An 18808-nucleotide genomic window follows, 5' to 3' on the forward strand; every position below is an offset into this window, starting at 1 on the left:
TAAAATTGGTCCAAACCCACTCCTCCCCAAAACAGAACTAAAATAGAAATATATTATAAATAAAAGAAAAAAAATTTTTTTTGCATAAAACTGTAGGAGGGAGAGGCGGTGGTCCTGGGGCGGGTATCAGTGGTGGAAGCGGGTAAAATTTCATTCAAAATTGTAAAACATGAATGAAACATAGTAAAAAATATTTACACAATCATTGTGCTAAAAGAGCAAAAGTAAAAGACACATGCAATACCCTGTTCCATCAAAGAAGTCATTTCAAAATTTTAAAATTGTCCAACCCGGGGAGAAGCGCCTCAATCCTATAAATATATTAAAAAAACTTCCTTTTTCCTGATAAATAAATAAATAAAATTTAAATAATTAAAATATAAGTGCTGTCGTTGTTCTTAAGGTTTTTTCTAAAAAACATTTCTAGCAAACGTTAGTGTCTGAAAAAAGGGGGGGGAAAGGAGGAGGAACCAATAATATATTAAAATATAAAATATAAAAATAATAAAGCTTATAATTTAAAGTTTTTAAGAGGTTAAAACATTAAAATATGATTTAAAAAGGCCGCTGCGCATGGGACCGTACCTTCCCCGGGTTCCCACTTCCGGTCAGCCATTTAAAGGGGGGACCGGAACCGGGGTGTCTCTAAGGTTGAACCCCCCCGGGATCCTCGTGGCCAGCCTACCGATCCACTGTCTCTCCACATACCGTCTCTGTCCAGTGGACCAGTAGGGGTTTCTCTGGAGGACCCGGTAAGTAAAATTATTAAGGCCAAATGTAATAAAGTGTATGTGGAGGGGGCTAACCCCAGTTCCGGTCCTCACCCTACTTTTGTGTTGGCCCACCCTGGTCCCGAGGCTGTTCCCGGTCTCCCCCACATACATTTTGTTGCAATGTGTGCATTTTATTAAGTATACAATATTTTTGTCCTGGGGAGACCAGGTTTTAACCACGGGAAACCCTTTGTTTTAGGGTTAGGGTTAGGTAAGGGGTTAGGGTTGGGGTTAGGTAAGGGGTTAGGATTAGGGTTAGGTAAGGGGTTAGGGTTAGGGAAGGGGTTAGGATTAGGGTTAGGTAAGGGGTTAGGGTAAGGTTTAGGATTAGGGTTAGGGTTAGGGTTAGGAAGAGGTTAGGGTTAGGGTTAAGGTGAGGGTAAAGAAGGGTTAGGGTAATGAACTGATTCATTTTTTGCATGACTTTTCCTAATTTGATGGGTACAATTGATTAAGCATAAAATTGTTATAATAATATGATTTAATTGTGCAACACATATTGTATGCATCAGTGTTGCTCTGGGGTCAATTTCACCCCAAGCTGTTTTAGCTGTGTGTGACCTTACGTCCCCATTGACCTGATGGTGGCGCTGCAGGAAAGGTCACATCATCACCACAACCAATAGAGTTCATACTCTACTGGTCATTAATGTTGTCAGTAAATTTGAGAAGATTTGGATAAAAACTATTCAAGATAAATTCATTCTAATTTAATAGTTTGTCCTGATGGTGGCGCTAGAGAACAGGTCAAGGTTTGATTATCAAGGGATTATTTATGTATTCAACCAATAAACAAAATGTCTGATAGAAAAACTTGGTCAACAATTTTCTGAAATCATTTTATGGAGGCAAATATCCAGTTTTTACATTCTTATAACATGCAACAAGCAATGCTACGATGTCAAGCATTTTTGCTTTATTTGCCTTTTCCAGACAAAAGTTAAAGTTTTTCTCTGATGACATCACTCTGACAGGGCGCCTATATTCTACTTTCCCTCTGTTAGAGAGCGGTCGCTTGCCAATTTATGAAATAAAACACAATCTGACTAAAAGAGGAGGATCCAAGTTTCTCTTAACAGTACAAATGGGTCATTGATGTAACTTCCTCCTCTGGATTCTTAGATGGGAAACTTTGATCCAAAAAAAGTAACTGTCTGATCCGATGGCCACATTATCAAAATATATGTCAGTATTTAGAATATTTACCAATCTGAAAATTAATATAGGGAAACAGCAAATGGTGTCTTTGTTGGGTTTTATTTACTTTTGTGTATTTCTGCGGTCATTTTGTACATTGATTGATTATTTTGGAGTATTTGTAATTGTCTCGTTTGTTTTCCATCCATCCATCCATCTTCTCCCGCTTAGCCGTTTCCGGGTCGCGGGGGCAGCATCCTCAGTAGGGAGGCCCAGACTTCCCTCTCCCCGGCCACTTCCTCCAGCTCTTCCGGGGGGACCCCGAGACGTTCCCAGGCCAGCCGAGAGACATAGTCTCTCCAGCGTGTCCTGGGTCTTCCCCGGGGCCTCCTTCCGGAGGGACGTGCCCTGAACGCCTCACTAGGGAGGCGCTCAGGGGGCATCCTAATTAGGTGCCCGAGCCACCTCATCTGGCTCTTCTCGATGCGGAGGAGCAGCGACTCTACTTTGAGCCCCTCCCGAATGACTGAGCTTCTCACCCTATCTCTCAGGGAGAGCCCAGCCACCCTACGGAGGAAACTCATTTCGGCCGCTTGTACCCGTGATCTTGTTCTTTCGGTCATGACCCAAAGTTCATGACCATAGGTGAGGGTTGGAACGTAGACCGACCTGTAAATAGAGAGCTTCGCTTTTTGGCTCAGCTCCCTCTTTACAATGACGGACTGGTGCAGACTCCGCATCACTGCAGACGCCGCACCAATCCGCCTGTCGATCTCTCGCTCCATCCTTCCCTCACTCGTGAACAAGACCCCGAGGTACTTAAACTCCTCCACCTGGGGCAGAACCTCATCTCCAACCCGGAGAAGGCACTCCACCTTTTTCCGGTCGAGAACCATGGACTCGGATTTGGAGGTGCTGATTCTCATTCCGGCCGCTTCACACTCGGCTGCGAACCGATCCAGTGAGAGTTGAAGGTCACGGTATGTTGGAGCCAACAGGACCACATCATCTGCAAAAAGCAGTGATGCAATACTGAGGCCCCCGAACCGGACCCCCTCAACGCCCTGACTGCGCCTAGAAATTCTGTCCATAAAAGTTATGAACAGAATCGGTGACAAAGGGCAGCCCTGGCGGAGTCCAACCCTCACCGGAAACGATTTCGACTTACTGCCGGCAATGCGGACCAGACTCTGACTCCGGTCATACAGGGAACGAACAGCTCCTATCAGGAGGTTCGATACCCCATACTCCCGGAGGACCCCCCACAGGAATCCCCGAGGGACACGGTCAAATGCCTTTTCCAGGTCCACAAAACACATGTGGACTGGTTGGGCGAATTCCCATGACCCCTCAAGGACCCTGCTGAGGGTGTAGAGCTGGTCCACAGTTCCACGGCCAGGACGAAAACCACATTGCTCCTCCTGAATCCGAGGTTCAACTATCCGGCGGACCCTCCTCGTTTGTTTTTTCTAAATTAATTTTGTGTATTACTGTTGTCATTTTATAAAATGTTGTGTTATTTTGTGTATTTTTGTTGTCCTTTTGTGGGTTTTATTGTAATTTTATATGTTTTTTTTTAGTCATGTATATTTTTGTTGACAGTTTGTTATTTTTATGTATTTTTAGTTTTTCTGCTGGTTATTTTTATTTATTTTGTTTATTTCTTTTTTCGTTTTATATATTTTGTTTATTTTCTGTGTATTTCTTTTGTCATTTTATAAATGTCTGTGTTTTGTTGTCCTTTTGTGTGTTTTATTGTAATTATGTATGTTGTTTTGAGTCCTTTTCTGTATTTTTGTTTGTATTTTTTCGTGGTTTATTTTGTGTACTTCTTTTGTCGTTTTATTTTCTTGTCCTTTGGGGTACGCACAAAATGAACCATTTCTGTTCTAACCTAATTTATAAAACAAATGAATCTCAATCGTGGCTAAGCTACACAGCTCCATGACTTTAAACTAATGTCCGTCCAGAGGTGCCATGGGAACTTACTTGTGGTCCATGTTTTCCACCATTTCCCATGTCGCCTTTCTCCCCCTGCAAAGATCAAACAGGTTGCGGGTTAACTTCCTGTAATTAGCACAGCCTCAGTCATCCTGCCCAAGGAACACACACGTGGAACACGGCCAGGGATTGTGGACAGGAATGTGTTTCTTTGTGTTACATTTTACCCTTACAGAGAAGTACATTCTACTCCTAATAATAATAATAATAATCTATTAAACTCAATAAGTCACTAACAAATGAAAGTCACTTCAATTTAGTAACTTTTCTTGTTTTATTTACACGTTGTTAACATGTTGGCCTCTGAAATCTCCTACAGCTTGAAAATGTCAACCTGTACGTTTAACGCACACTAAATATCAATTTTGTGCATTACAATTATTGTATAGCAGAGAATATATTTACCTCAATTTTTAGTAATGTGCATTACATGTTAGTAACAATGAGTAGGATATTAAGGCCACAATAATGTTTATTCCATTAATGCCGTTTAATGTCAACGGGTGGAAAAGCTGTTGGATGAGCATGTACAGTGTCTGAAATAGGCTTAAAAATGACTCAGCATGTTGGAAATAGATTCATCAATGTACCTCCTGCAATGTGTTCAAGTACCCCTAGGGGTACACGTACTCCTGGTTGGGAACCACTGACTTAGACATTGAAATAGAAGGAAAAAAACTCAATAACCCTGACAGTGTTTAAAGCTAATTAAAAAAAAAAGAGATAAATAGAGTTAACCCAAACTAGGCAGTAAACTACGACAAATTACAAATAATCACGTTACAGTATTTTAATTGATTATTTTGGGTATATGTACTTTTATGAGGAATCTACACCATTTTAAAACCATAAGTTTCTACTTTGTAGGTCTACAAAGTTAGTTAATATTTAAATCTTTGCAGCCAATAAGATTGTCCGATCATGGCTGCACTAAGTCACTTATGACTTATGACTCTAACACACATCATTAATGCTTTATAACACATACATAGCACTGCGCGTACATGAACATATATATCTCATTTTTTAGGTACTTGGAGTTATTAATACTCTGAATACTGTTTGTAGAAGTGCTCTAGCACTTTTACTTTAGTATTTTATACCACCAGTACTTTTACTCATAATTTAGTACCATTTATGTAGTAGTAGTAGTAGTAGTGGTTTATTTTGGACACATAATGACAAAAATAAATATATCAACAAATAGACACAATTAAGCAAGATAACATGTACGTGTACTCAAGTACATATTTTCAGCACTCTACTAAAGAAACTAACTGAGAAACATAGGACGTTGTACATTTAACATGCTGTATATCACATCAATACATCAAATCATTTCATTTTCTCATGAAAATAACCAAATACACAGGCCAGTTTACAGCCTTTAACAGTCAAAGATACAAAGTTCAGGAGTTATTTGATATAATATTAATATAAAAAAGTAAGGTATAAAAACAAATTAACTAAATATTCATATCTTTAAGAAGAGAGATAGCAGAATTTGCTATTGACCATCAACTACCATAAAGTGTTAATATTCAAATACTCACCTCTAATCCCTCTGGGCCAGGTTCACCAGCGTAGCCTTTCCTTCCAGGTCTCCCCTTAAGAAACATATGCACACACATATATTAATGTATAATCTGGAATTTATCCCCAAACTATAAAAAGTCTGGCACTAATGTATTGCTCATGTTTGTTTTTGTATAAAATAATGATATAGAAGTAGTTACATTTGAGCCAGCGCCACCAGGTGGGCCAAGTGGTCCTTCATCACCCTATAAGAACACATGACTGTTACCAACACAACAAAACACACACTAGCAGTAAAATACAGTCACAACAATAAGAACAATGAGGTAAGTTACTGATCAATAATCAATTCTGTCGGTTCGATCAGGACCAAAAAACTGTCCAAAATGACTTTATCTTAAATAACAATATGGATATGTTGACGGTGAGAAACTATAAAGTAGAAGTTCCCAACCTTCCAAATATTTTTCCTCAAGTATTTCAATATTCATCCTCACCCCGAGGTGGGAGGAGGGATCATAACAAGCCTGTCATTTTGAAGATGACTGAGCGACAGCAGAACTGCAGCTCCATTAAAGCTGAAATCTGGAGTTTCTGAGAAACATCTCAATGTCCCGCCCTAAACAGCATGAGCTCCTCCCATTGCCTCTGCCAATCTACCAAAAGCCACGCCTCTACTTTTCTGCATGCGCATCGCAGAACATAAGAAGGTCGCATTGGGTCGCATTAATATAGGTATATGGGTCAGATAAGAGCCAAAATCATATTTACCTGTTTGCTGGTGTGACGCGCGGCCTTGTTTCCGTGCAGTTCTGCATTCACTTTGATTGACAGTCTCAAAAACAGGAAGTTGATGCCTATTGGCTACGCGCACTCGGCGATCATTTCCATTTGTATAGGGGTCTATCAGACAAAGGAGGGACTTATATACTTATATAATGTATATGAATGACCACCGGCAGTACTCTATAGAAAATGACGAGTTAGGTATTTTTTCGCATTTCAAAATAATCATACATAAACATAGATTTCTCAGAAACTCAGGATATCAGCTTTAATGTAAAAAAGATAAAAGTAAAAATCACCCAAAAAAAATAAAAATGTCTCATACGCAAACTTGAAGCAGTGAAAAAGAACAGGTGTGTGTGGATGTTTGTAGAAAATGTGTGAATTATGCGGTTTTAATCTCAGGGAATGTATATAAGGCTCTGTAATTCATTGAGAAGGAGCAAGTAATGGAGTCACTGACTGTGTTCGAAATCGCATACGAACATGCTACTCATACTAACGTACAACTCATACTAAGTCTGATTAGATGGTATGAAATGATTGAATGCGCGAATGAGTATTCAATAAATACCCAGATGTATACTATATTGGGACATTTCTGAAGTATGCACGGTGGGCAAACTAGTCATACTCAAAAAAATCAAACATTCCCTTTTCAAAACAAAAGCATCCCTCTTGTCTTCCATTATTTATTTTTTTTACATTTATAAATAGGGCTCCTGTTTTGTAGTTAGCCTGAAGTTTTGACAGTAGCACAATGGCGGGTCTCCGAAAATCTCTGAAATGTCGGCATTAAATGTGTTTTCTACGAGCTTTATGGATCAAATGAGCACATGTTGATATTCTACTTGGTCACTTTCTGGTGGAGAATCAATAGAGATATTTAGCCTCAGTGTGATTCAGGTTTTTGTCATTGTTGGTTCAAAATGCATCTTGGGTAACTTGGAAGAATAATTCAGTGGGAACGGTCACCAACCTAAGCATACTAATAGTATATACTGTAGTAGACAGTATATACTCATTGAGTGTGTAGTACGTTAGTATGCGATTTCGAATTGGTCCCGATAATCAACTCCAAAACGGGTCGTAATTATTAAACTTCTTCAATATTTACAACAAGTCCTGACTCATGTTTAATTAATATTCCAATAATGATGTAATGTAATGTTACCGAGGAGTAGCTTGGATTTCAGGTGCATTCCAAGTCACTTTTTGAAGTAGGAGGATAACGTGAGACTTCTGTCTTGGAGGAATAACAGTGGCTGGAAAGAATGGTTCTGTGTGTGTCTGTGTCACACTGTTCTATGTTTGATGTTTTATCTCCATGTGTGGGTTCTTAAATGAGATAAAACATGCTCTGCAGCTTTACATTGAGCTCTCGTAACTGATGGGGTCGTATCGTGTGAACGCAAACTGAGCAAAATGCACGGAAAACACTTCTATAACTGGCCAATTTCTATGTTTCAGCATAAATACTCGTTTAAAAAGTTTGAATACTTTAATAGCTGACCTGATTGTGGGCTCTTTCTGTTTTTAGGTGTTTAAGAGGGGTGAACATTGACCATCCAAAAATAGCTCATCTTGTACATCTTCCAAAAGCCGAGTTGCATTTTTCCAGTGGTAAGCAAAATAAATCCTCTCTTTTGAAACCATTCAATGATGAATCATGACTTGGTCAAGTGGAACATGCCTCAAGTGATATGACAGAGGGAAAAATGAACTGCAACTGTTTGAGCTAAGATTAGATGCTGAATGTGAAGCACGCTTCATCACGCCAACGACACATGATGAAGACAAAGTTGTGTTTTCCACTCTTATCCCATGCTTGGAAAACTGAGCGAAACTTTAAGCTTCTCACCTGTGGTCCTTGAGGCCCAGGTGGGCCTTGGGGTCCTCTTGCACCCTCCAAACCCTGAAACAGAGTTGCATCCATGATTGAAGTGCACGTTTGGATAGAAAAAATGGATTCACAGACATAAAGACATGCCCTCGTACCTTTGGTCCCAGTGGACCGTTGGGTCCTGGCACTCCAATGTCACCAGGGAAACCCTTTCCAAAATCAACACAAACATATTATGACAGTGTACTCTTTTTTACAGTTTACAAAACCCAACCTGACAAGACTGATGTCAAACACCACTTGAACCCACAGGAAAATACTTTAAAGATTAAGTGTACCAAAGCCTACTTTTGTGAAAACATCTTGAGTAAATCTATGTGGTGGAATCGACACAGAGGTGAAGCTCTTCTCCAGTGTTTACAGAAAATGTATGTAAAAAAAAAAAGGAAGAAAAATCTGTGATGGATTGCTGCAGAGATTGGACAATATGAATCCCTTCAGGCATGCCTGCCATGACACAATCACTCATTTCACAGAAACGTTCCTACTGGATGTGGCCTTCCTGACCTTCAGTCATGTAGCACTCCATGAGTGCAGAGAGCTTTTGACATCTTCGATGGTTTTCACATACTTTGCAGCATTAACAATGACCTCCTAGACAAAAGGGGAAGTGTGCTACACTCAAATACTGACTACTGGGGCAGTTAAACAGGGCCAAAACAATAATTTGTTTCAATGAAATTCCTTAAACTTGGCTGTGTTCCAATTTGCAAACTAACGTACTACTCATACTAAGTCTGATGTCAAAATGAGTATGTAGTGTGTTCATATTAGATAGTATGGAAAGACTGAGTATGCAAGAAATACCTGGATGTATACTACTGTATATCGGGACATTTTTGTAAATAAGGCTCTTGTTTGGAAGTTAACCGGAAGTTAGATAAAACCATCAACTAACTGGGCTAAACGAGTCATCTGTGCGTGTAGGGAGGAGGGGGGTGTACAAAATACCCCCAGCCTGTAAGCCAGATAGCAAAATAATAGGTGACACGTAGGAGGTAGCAGCGCACCTTTGGATGAGAGATCATCCATGCTCAGCAGAGCTCAGAGGGAGAGGAAGAAAGGCGTTTATGAGAGAAAATGGCGCTACGTACGAGGGCTGACGTTCCCAGCAGCGCACACTCGACCAGAGCATGTGTGGAACTCATGGATAGTGTGGCGATGGTGAGATAAAACCATAAAAAAAAGGGGAACGCAGTGACACTCTGTATGTTGGGGAGGAAGAGGAAGCTGCGTGTGTGCAGACTGACGGGAGAGAAAGTTGGAGGAACACGAAAATACAGTAAGAAATCCATTCAACTCTGAACCAGATATATAAATAATAATAATTTTATCATCAAAAGCCCTGTCTCAGTGTTTTTTTTTTGTTTTATATAAGGAAAAAATGTTCAGATGTTAGAGTTGTCACTAAAGCAAAAAAATTAAAAATTGCTTTAAAGTCACTGACAGGGTTTTTTTTTTTTTACAAAAAGGCTTTTTCTCAGCTTTTTGCTCTGAAACTGAAGATTTGTGTAAAACTTGCTCTATTCAACGGCTGATTACAAAAGAACGAAACAAGCCAGTAACAAATGGTTTCTTTTTTTTTTGATGAAAGTGGAGGCTTCAATCTTTCAGAATCTGGTGTCAGATTTCAGATAGTCATAGTAAAAAATATTCTGTGGGTCTTTAAAATCAGTCAAAATGCTCAAAAACGGCTGGCACTGAGGGGGTAGAAAATCTGAAAATGGCTGGCACTGAATGAGTTAATGTTGAAATTGCTTGTTTTCCCACCTACAACTGAGACCGTGGCTCAGGTTGTAGTGGGTCGTCTTCTGATCGAGAGGTTGGGGGTTCGATCCCAGTACCTGACTATGTGTCGGAGTGTCCTTGAGCAAGACACTGAACCCTAAGTTGCTTCCAGTGGTCGACTAGTGCCTTGCATGGCAGTCCTGTCCCACTGGTGTGTGAATGTGAGAGTGATTGGGTGAATGAGCTGATATGTAAAGCGCTTTGAGACTGCTTCAGTGTGGTGATAAAGCGCTATATAAAATCAAGTCCATTTACCATTTACCATTTAAGATCTACTTTGTATTTGGCCCCTGAACTAAAATGAGATTGACACCCCTGTTCTACTTGGTCACTTTCTCGCATAACATGTTTTCAGAACTTTTGAAAGTGAAGAATCAACAGAGATACGTATTTAGCCTCAGTGTGCTTCAGGTTTTTATCGTTGTAAGTTCTAAATGCATATTGGGAAACTTGGAAGTATACTTCAGTGGGAAAGCCTCCTAACCATAAATATAACGTATATAGTAGACAGTATATACTCATTGAGTGTGTAGTGTATAGTACGTTAATATGCGATTTCAAACACAGCCTCTGTCTAAGGTAAATAAGTATTAGGACTTCAACGCAAATTCAGCTCAATGCTGCCATGTTCAGACACTCCTGCTGATAATTTTTAACTTTTCTTGTGTTTGGGTTCAAATGAAGTTAACATGTAAACATCAGAAAAAAACAAAAAATGAATAGACGGTATCTTTGTCCGTTTCTTTTCCAACAATCTTCGTCGTATCAAATTGAGGGGAGTGAATGAGAGCTTTTAATATGCTTTCTGGCAAACCAACATTTGTAATAGTGGACGTCTTTACCTGTTTTCCATTTTTAAGTCTTATAAAATCATGCTGTGGTTATTGATATACACTTTCCTTGACAATCTTTCCTTCTCATGTTCTGCCATGCAGATTCGCTCCAGTCCATCGTTTGTATTTAAGGGTACATAAATAGTGGTGGTTCAAAAGCACCTGGTTTGATTCAGGGTTATTTATCTTTTTTTCCCCCAGAAAGTACATTTTTAAATCTTTAGCCCTGGAAGATGCAACAAAGGGGTGTCAATATAATCTCAAGTTTCTCGAGACTTGGGATCATCTGTCTGAAATAAATATGGCTACATCAGTTTATTTTGAAAAGCAATGAGCTATCCCATGAGATGTACTTTTGATTTGTGATAGTTTTATCAATAACAATAAATGCAGGCATTCATGTTTAGAGCCACACATTAATATCTGGGGCTTTGATGCAGAACAAAAAGTAACCACACATAAATGCACATTTTAAATTTTCTTATTATTTTTAACCTTTTTTATTTCTTTATTCATGATTCTATGAAAGCCTGTTTCCGCAACAAAAAAAGAAAAAAAGAAAAAAATCACTATGGCAAAGATATAATTATGAGTTAGTAAATTCTGAATCATGAGATAAAAAGTCATAATTATGAGGATTTTTTTTTTTTTAATGTAAAGTTGCAACCAAACCTACACAAATGTTACAATAATTTTACAATAAAGACAAATTTATGTACTTTTAATATTTTCTACACTATGCACCATGTGTTGAATTCTAAGAACTGAATAAACAGCCAAAATATGTGTTTTGAATGACTAATTATTATTCAAAGTGTAATTAAGAATGGTAACAGTCAGTGTCGGAAGACTGCTGCAAATGCTCAGTTTGTATCTCATAATTATGACTTTCTATCTCATAATTATGACGTGGTGATTTTTATTCATTTTTTTAGTGGCAGAAACAGGCTGCCATATGGTTCAGCTAAAGCAGTTCTCAAACTTTTTGTTGTTGCGCCCACCTTTGAAAGATGAAAAAATAAACAAATAAGAATAATCGTTATTGAAAAAGGTACATTTTTGGATTATTCTTCAAAACTCATTAACAAAAAAAAAAAAGAAAAACACAAAATGTGCAGGTATTTTAGATCAGTAGTTACAAAGTTTCTTTTCTGGACACAAAAAAGGCAAGGCTGTTGTCGCCCCCTGCCCCACAGTTTGAGAACCAATGAGCAAAAATAAGGTTAAATGATGTGGCTAATAAAATTTTTTTTAAAAAAAACTAAAATATGTGTCCTACCTCTGGTCCCGGTGGCCCAGGTGGTCCAGGACTGCCCACATCTCCCATTTTGCCCTGTTCAAAAATATCAACTGGTAAAGCAAGAATATTTTATGACCTGCATAAGAGCTGTTTCTATTTAATCATACCTGTGGCCCTGGTTTTCCTCTGGGTCCAGTAAGACCTGGTCCCCCTGCAGGACCCTGAAAATATTACAATTCCAGAGCTCACTTGTGATATGTGTATGTCTGTTTAGCAGAGCAACCGTTTCTCTAAGTACAAGTCCTTTAGTACTTCATTAAAGATTGGCTGAAAACGACTTCTTTTGAAAGCCATTTTTTTTGTGATGGACTGACCTTGTCACCTTGGTACCCCGTCTCTCCAGGCTCGCCCCTCGATCCAATTTCACCCTGAATATCATAGCATCACACAGAAATATAATAGCACCACCCTGCTACAGTAGCCATAATGCAAACACACAAAACCTCTGCAGGTGACTTTTAGTGTTACACAAATATTAAATAGTAGTTAAACATCTGTCTGCTGTCATTCTGATTTAAAAAAAAGATCCGTGAACACATTTTAATGAAGATGAATGAATGAAGCTCAGCAGATATGTCAAAAAGTCGTTCACTTCTGGAAAAAAGCATGAACATTTGTACATGAGTATGCTGAATCTATTTTTAATGGGATCCACGCTGAAAAACCAACGGTTCAAACTCAAAATCAAGAAATCCAAGATGGCCACCATCTGTATTGCCAATTTGGATATGTTGTCATAACTCAGAAATCTACATCAAAAGTTTGAGTTTAATCATGGACAAGTGTTGCAAGTGCTGTATTTCCTGAGAAATACATGAAAATAGATATATTAATTAATGTTTTGATGGGGAATTAAAAGGCATCTTTGTCATACACAGTTGTGGCTGCAAAGAAATCCCAATTTAACCCTCTCCATGTGTAAAGTGTTGTGGTGGCCGTCTTATATCGTGCTCTGGATGCAATTTACAGTATTTTAAGATATTTCATGACAATGTTTGTTCCCAAAAACCTACATTTTGCCGCGGACTCCGCGCACAATGGACTCCTCAGTCCGCACTCGTCCGACTTCATATACTCGAGCGGACTTGGAGCGGAACATCGGATAGTGGTTTCCTGTGAAATTTCCTTTAAATCCTAAATTTCCCAGAATCCTTTCCCCACAATCCTACAGTTCACACAATCCTTTGTGCGCAGTTTACATTTTCACTCATGGCGTCCTACACTGACGATGAGGAAGAGGAACTGGTCTTGTTGCTTGCTTTTCAAAAGAGACAAACTGTAACTAATTCTACTTTTGGACGTCTTCGGCCAGTCTCTCGTCGAAGCTCTTCTCCATCTCTACTGTTCTGTTGCTGCACACGGGATAAATACAGGTCGGTGTTACATTTAATGTGGGTCGATACATGCCGAGCAGTGTTTAGTGTGACACCAGGTACGCGGACAACTTCCGGGCCGCAGTCAAATGGATGGATTCTCCTGGTGTTCACAAACCGAACCAGTTCGAACAAATCATGAGGCAATGTTGTGGATTAGGGCGGGATATCCGGGTGTGACGAAGGCAGAAGCGCCGAAGCAAAACTGGCCAATGCGCAGCTGCGGGGAGAGGAACTAGCTGGGCTACCGCTATTAGCATAGCTCCGAATCAAAATAGAAAGATGTTGACGCAGGAGGATGAACATGTGGAAGCTGCGATAAACTCAGTTTTAGAAGAAAAGACGGCAAAGCGTAGCCTTATTGTTGTTGTAGCAGCGTCTTTACGGCGCGTGCAAATGATGACATCATCATTTGTTACCGTGTGATTGGCTAAAATAAATCATGGTGGACAGGTGCTTCGCCCAATTAGCTTGAAGCATTCTGTTCATGTCCCTCCCTGGTTTTGAAAGGATTCACCAGACACAGACCCAGATCATTGTGGAGAACTGGAGTTAGAGGGAGGGGCTACACATCAATCTGACTCTTGCCAGGTTAGTCCGCACAAATTTCGCTCCACTGATGTACGCCCGAGTATGTTTGAGCCTTAACAGAACCAGAGTTAGGGTAAGATTGAAATTTGCAACATGGATGACGGCCATCTTGGATCTTGCTCTCAGCACAATTTATGGTATTTTAAGATATATTATTGAATTCCATGACCTTGAAAACCGATAATTCGCCACTGAGATCAATTAGAACCAAAGTGATGACAAAACATCCAAATTAGATACACGGATGGTGGCCATCTTGGCTTTCTTGATTTTGAGTGGGAACCCTTGGTTTGCCAGCGCGGATCCCATTAAAGATGGATTTAGTATATACAAAGAACCTCTGTACAAAATGTCATGCTTTCTTCCAGAAGTGAACATCTTAGCCTAATATTGCTACATATCTGCTGTAAAAGCCTTTAAGTCCTAAACTTTACTCTGTAAAACACAGCCAATTAGAAACTGTCTGAGCTCTGATTGTGACACAATTACACACACACTGCGATAATATAAATATTTAGATCACCTTATCACCTTTCAATCCAGGCAGGCCGGCTCGTCCCGCTGGGCCCTGAAGGAAACATGGAGGAATCAGTCAGAGAAGCTTTAAGACTCACTCACACGTGCTGTTCAATATCAGCGAAAGAGTCAAAAGTGGTGGAATACGTTTATATGGCTGTTAATAAAAGTGCACAGTATATATATATATACAGTATATATATATATATATATATACGGTATATACACTATATATATGGGTGAAACTTTCTGTTCGATAAAATAACAATAATAACAAAAGCCTTGAATGTAAGGAATATATTTTAACCCCTGCTTCAATGTTTAAAGATAAAAAAAAAAAATCTAAATATAAAATCCATTTGATGTGTTTATTTATTTATTTTTGATTATTTGGAAATGTATTTTTTGATTTATTGTTGTTGCAGTTCATGGTTTGAAGGGATGGGGAAGGGGAATGTGACTGTATGTTTGTTCATAAACAAAAAAATACTGCAAATATGATACTGTACCAATTGTAATAAAACATTTTTGCAAATAAATTATACATATATATATGTACATATATATATACACAGTATGTAATCCAATAATCCAGAATATAACAGTATATAGTTTACAAAAAGAACCACCACTAATAAAGTTAGGATACTCGCAAATCCTGCAAACAAACAAGCAGGTGTGCATATAAATCTACAGTAGCATCTAGAAACTAGAAATGGACATTCACTGATTTGTCAACTGGTGACCAAAAATAAACCGACCTCAGGTCCGGCCAGGCCAGGCAGTCCTCGTGGTCCCTCGGGCCCCAGGTCCCCCTGCAGAGAGAAGAATATTATGGGACAGTAAAACATGAGCACAAACATTCAAACGGACACGAAACCCTCCAACAGAGTGAGAGGTCTGTGTGCAGCTGATCACAGGAATCACTGAAACTGTTTATTTTTCTCGTTGCTCTGGAAGTACAAAGAATAACAGTCCAGTGTAGTGTTACCTGATGTGGAGTTAGATGAAATGACTCATTGTCACACCCACTCAGTTACCACCCACAGTCTAATTATTCACAAACATGTTCTGTTGCTCTTCAGAATCTAAGTAAAATCCATTATTATGTTTCTGTGATGCCTAAGACTAGAATGGGAAAGATTCAAATCCAGTTCAGACTGACAAAAGTGATTTTTTTTCCATGTATAAATGATATAAAAGTATGTAGTATATGAGGCACAGACAACATCCAAGCAATAGGTGACAGTTAGTGACTATATTTATTCAATTTGGGGAAATTTTGTCAAACAATTTGAAGATTGAGCAGGATTTTAGAAATATTTTGTTTTTTTAACAATTGGAAAGTAAAAAGTAACACAGATAATAACATTAGCCATGTTTATACTATAAATGCTTTACATTTTTATGTATTTGTATTTATTGACAAATGATCAATTATTATTGGTTGTCTTCCAGTTCTGATACGATAAAAGCTAACAGTGGCAGTGTGACGCAGAGAAGATAACAGCTGGTTTACAGTCAGTAGTTAATGTGATTGACAGCCAGTTACTGAGGTGAAGGGTGAGCAAAGCCCCGTCCTTCCAGATGTGTCTCAGTTCGGAGTGTGACCCTCTGAACACCCCAGTAAAGAGATGGGAATGCCGTGTAAATGAAACTGGAAACGATGACACAGGAGAGTTACCATAGAGGGTTGTGTTCGTTTTCCTGACGTGGACTTAAGGATTTCTTCAAATCCTCCAAATGCAGATATATACTGTAGATATATTGTAAATATTAGCCATGCTCTGTCACTTCTATCAAGGTGAGGGCAACAAAACTGTTATAGTCAAATGTGAGGGCCACATTATCAACATTCATTTCAGCATTTAGAAAAACGACAAATCTGAGAATTAATAAAGCAAAGAACAAAGCTTTTTGTGTGATTTTGGAAATTTTCCTTTGTATATTTTTGTGATTGTTTAGTGTGTTTATGTTGTCTTTTTAGGTATTCCTGTTGTCATTTCGTATATTTTTATGTCATTCTAATAGGTTTTTTGTGTGTCATGAGTCATTTTGTGTATTTTTGTTTTGCATTTTGTGTTTTTGGTGTAATTTTTTTTCATACTTTTCTTTTCTTCTCTGAACAATGAACCAAAAGTATAGACGTATGTATACAAGGCCTCTGAACATTATTGCGTTAACTTTTTGCTTTAATTCATTAAGAAAAAAATATTGTTTTCTTTAGAAAACTTTATTTAAAAATGTACAAGTCCATAAAATTAAAAAAAAAAATGTAACAAATGGCAACAAATGATTTTCTTCTCGTGTTCAAAATACAACACTACACAGTAATCCACCAGTCCTAGTTTTGAAGAAATACTGGAGGGCTCCAACAGGGGTCTCCACTGCTGTTAACAAGCAGTGGGTCAATGTCCAGACAAACTAATAACAGAGATAAAACACCATTATATTAATGTGGAGGAGGATCAGGGACTGAGAAAAGTGCAAAGTGGCTTTAGGGGACTCAGTGGGATTAACATGTGACCACTGCCCCTTTGCTTTTTCAGCACTGTCAGCCAACAGTTTACAGCTGTTTGCTTTGACTGTGAGTGAATCTACAAAGCATCATTATGGTGAGTCCTGTGTGCAACACTTCCAGACCATGAATAATATACATAAATATATGTACAGTACAACATTGTAAGTTTTAATATATATATATATACATAATGTTTAAAAAAAAATAGAACACGAAAGCTGCTCTTTTCTTTAGCAATGTGCTGTGCCTCAGCAGCTGAATGTAAAAGAGCAATAGTTTGTGTCCAAATGTATTCTCAATTTCTCTCATATTGACACATTCAACACTGGAATGTTCTAAAACTATAAGTTAGATTATTTCTGCACTTCATTTTAATGGACTATCTTGGGTATATGTTTTAAATAAGTAATATTTTTGGTAATAACAGACTGGCCTTTACCAAAGTCCGTATGGCTCACATAATGTACGTTTCCGTGTTTTTCTTTGTGAAAACAAACTCAAATATTACACAATTCACCTTAATAACTGTAACTTGTATCGGACATACACAATTTCTGTGCAGTAACTTGATGAATCACTGTGTTGTGTGTTATAAATGCCCAAGATGTGATTAATCCTGATCATTTTTTGTCAGATTTGCAATGAATTAGTTAATCATTTTATGAATTCACACCACTAATGTATTTGGCATTCAATCAACCACAGCTCAAAATAATTGATTTAGCACAGCTGCTTTAAAATATACTAAGAATGTCCAGTTATGGCCATAAAACAAAAATAAGTCCCTCAATCCACAATAAGAGGCACCAATGAAGAAGAAAACTGGACAGATAGAAACAGCTGGAATAAAAAAAAGGAGGCGCGAGCCAAGTCCATAATAGGCTTAACACGAGAAATGTGACCACTGACATCAGACTCACCCTCAGACCTGGAAAACCGCCAAATCCGGGTCCACCGACAGGCCCCTGCAAAACATCACAACCTTAAGCATATCTTAAGTGCATAAGATTCCTCTTTATCCTACTCAGCTCAACACTTGAATTGGAAAGAATAAATAGCTCAAAGTTAAGCATTTCAGAGTTAAAAAAAAAAAAGAACAAACATGGGTTCTCACCTCAAAACCATCAGGACCAGGAGGACCCCTCTCCCCTGCCTCCCCAACCACACCCTGTAGGGAGTGCAAGAATCAGAATCATCCCCATCACCCTTAAATATGAGATGTAGTGTCAATGTTAAATATTAAATCTAAATCTAAATGCTAAATGATAAATCTGAATCTATATGCTGACCGTAAATGTGAAATCTAAATGCTAAATGTTTATTTTAGAACCTCCGGTGAATTTGCATATTAGCTAATTATTTAGTTTCACCCGTTCGCATTTTGATTTAAGATTTCCATTTAACATTTAAATGTATCATTTAGATTTAACATTTAGCATTTAGATTTAACATTTAGCATTTAGATTTAACATTTTGATTTAACATTTACATTTATTATTTAGATTTAACATTTGACATTTCAATTTACCGTTAACATTTATATGTGAATGTAACATTTGGATTTAAGAGTTGGATTTTGATTTAATATTTAACATTGAGATTTTTTTTAAAAAACGTATCGAAAGTTGTTCCTGAAAAGTAGCCGTGAACAAGCGTCAGTAATGCTAACAAAAAGTGACAGGACTGGTCAGAGTACTAGTCAAACATCCCTAGGATTTAAAAAACGTTCCAAAAAACAGACATTGGGCCG

General features: G+C 38.2%; 1 protein-coding gene across 3 annotated transcripts in view; it reads right to left on the reverse strand.

Annotated features, from left to right (window-relative positions):
* The window catches only part of col24a1 (collagen type XXIV alpha 1 chain), a 116457-nt gene that overhangs the window by 50346 nt on the left and 47303 nt on the right, over nt 1-18808 (reverse strand). For all 3 annotated transcript variants that reach the window (XM_028443818.1, XM_028443819.1, XM_028443820.1), the window contains 12 exons: nt 18173-18226; nt 17979-18023; nt 15299-15352; nt 14545-14589; nt 12372-12425; nt 12165-12218; nt 12037-12090; nt 8232-8285; nt 8095-8148; nt 5648-5692; nt 5465-5518; nt 3900-3944 (listed from right to left, as the gene is read on the reverse strand). In XM_028443818.1, coding sequence (XP_028299619.1) covers nt 3900-3944; nt 5465-5518; nt 5648-5692; nt 8095-8148; nt 8232-8285; nt 12037-12090; nt 12165-12218; nt 12372-12425; nt 14545-14589; nt 15299-15352; nt 17979-18023; nt 18173-18226 — 612 coding nt within the window. The remainder of the gene's footprint in view (nt 1-3899; nt 3945-5464; nt 5519-5647; nt 5693-8094; nt 8149-8231; nt 8286-12036; nt 12091-12164; nt 12219-12371; nt 12426-14544; nt 14590-15298; nt 15353-17978; nt 18024-18172; nt 18227-18808) is intronic.

This window comes from Gouania willdenowi, chromosome 4 (assembly GCF_900634775.1).
Source record: "Gouania willdenowi chromosome 4, fGouWil2.1, whole genome shotgun sequence".
Lineage (NCBI taxonomy): Eukaryota > Metazoa > Chordata > Actinopteri > Blenniiformes > Gobiesocidae > Gouania > Gouania willdenowi.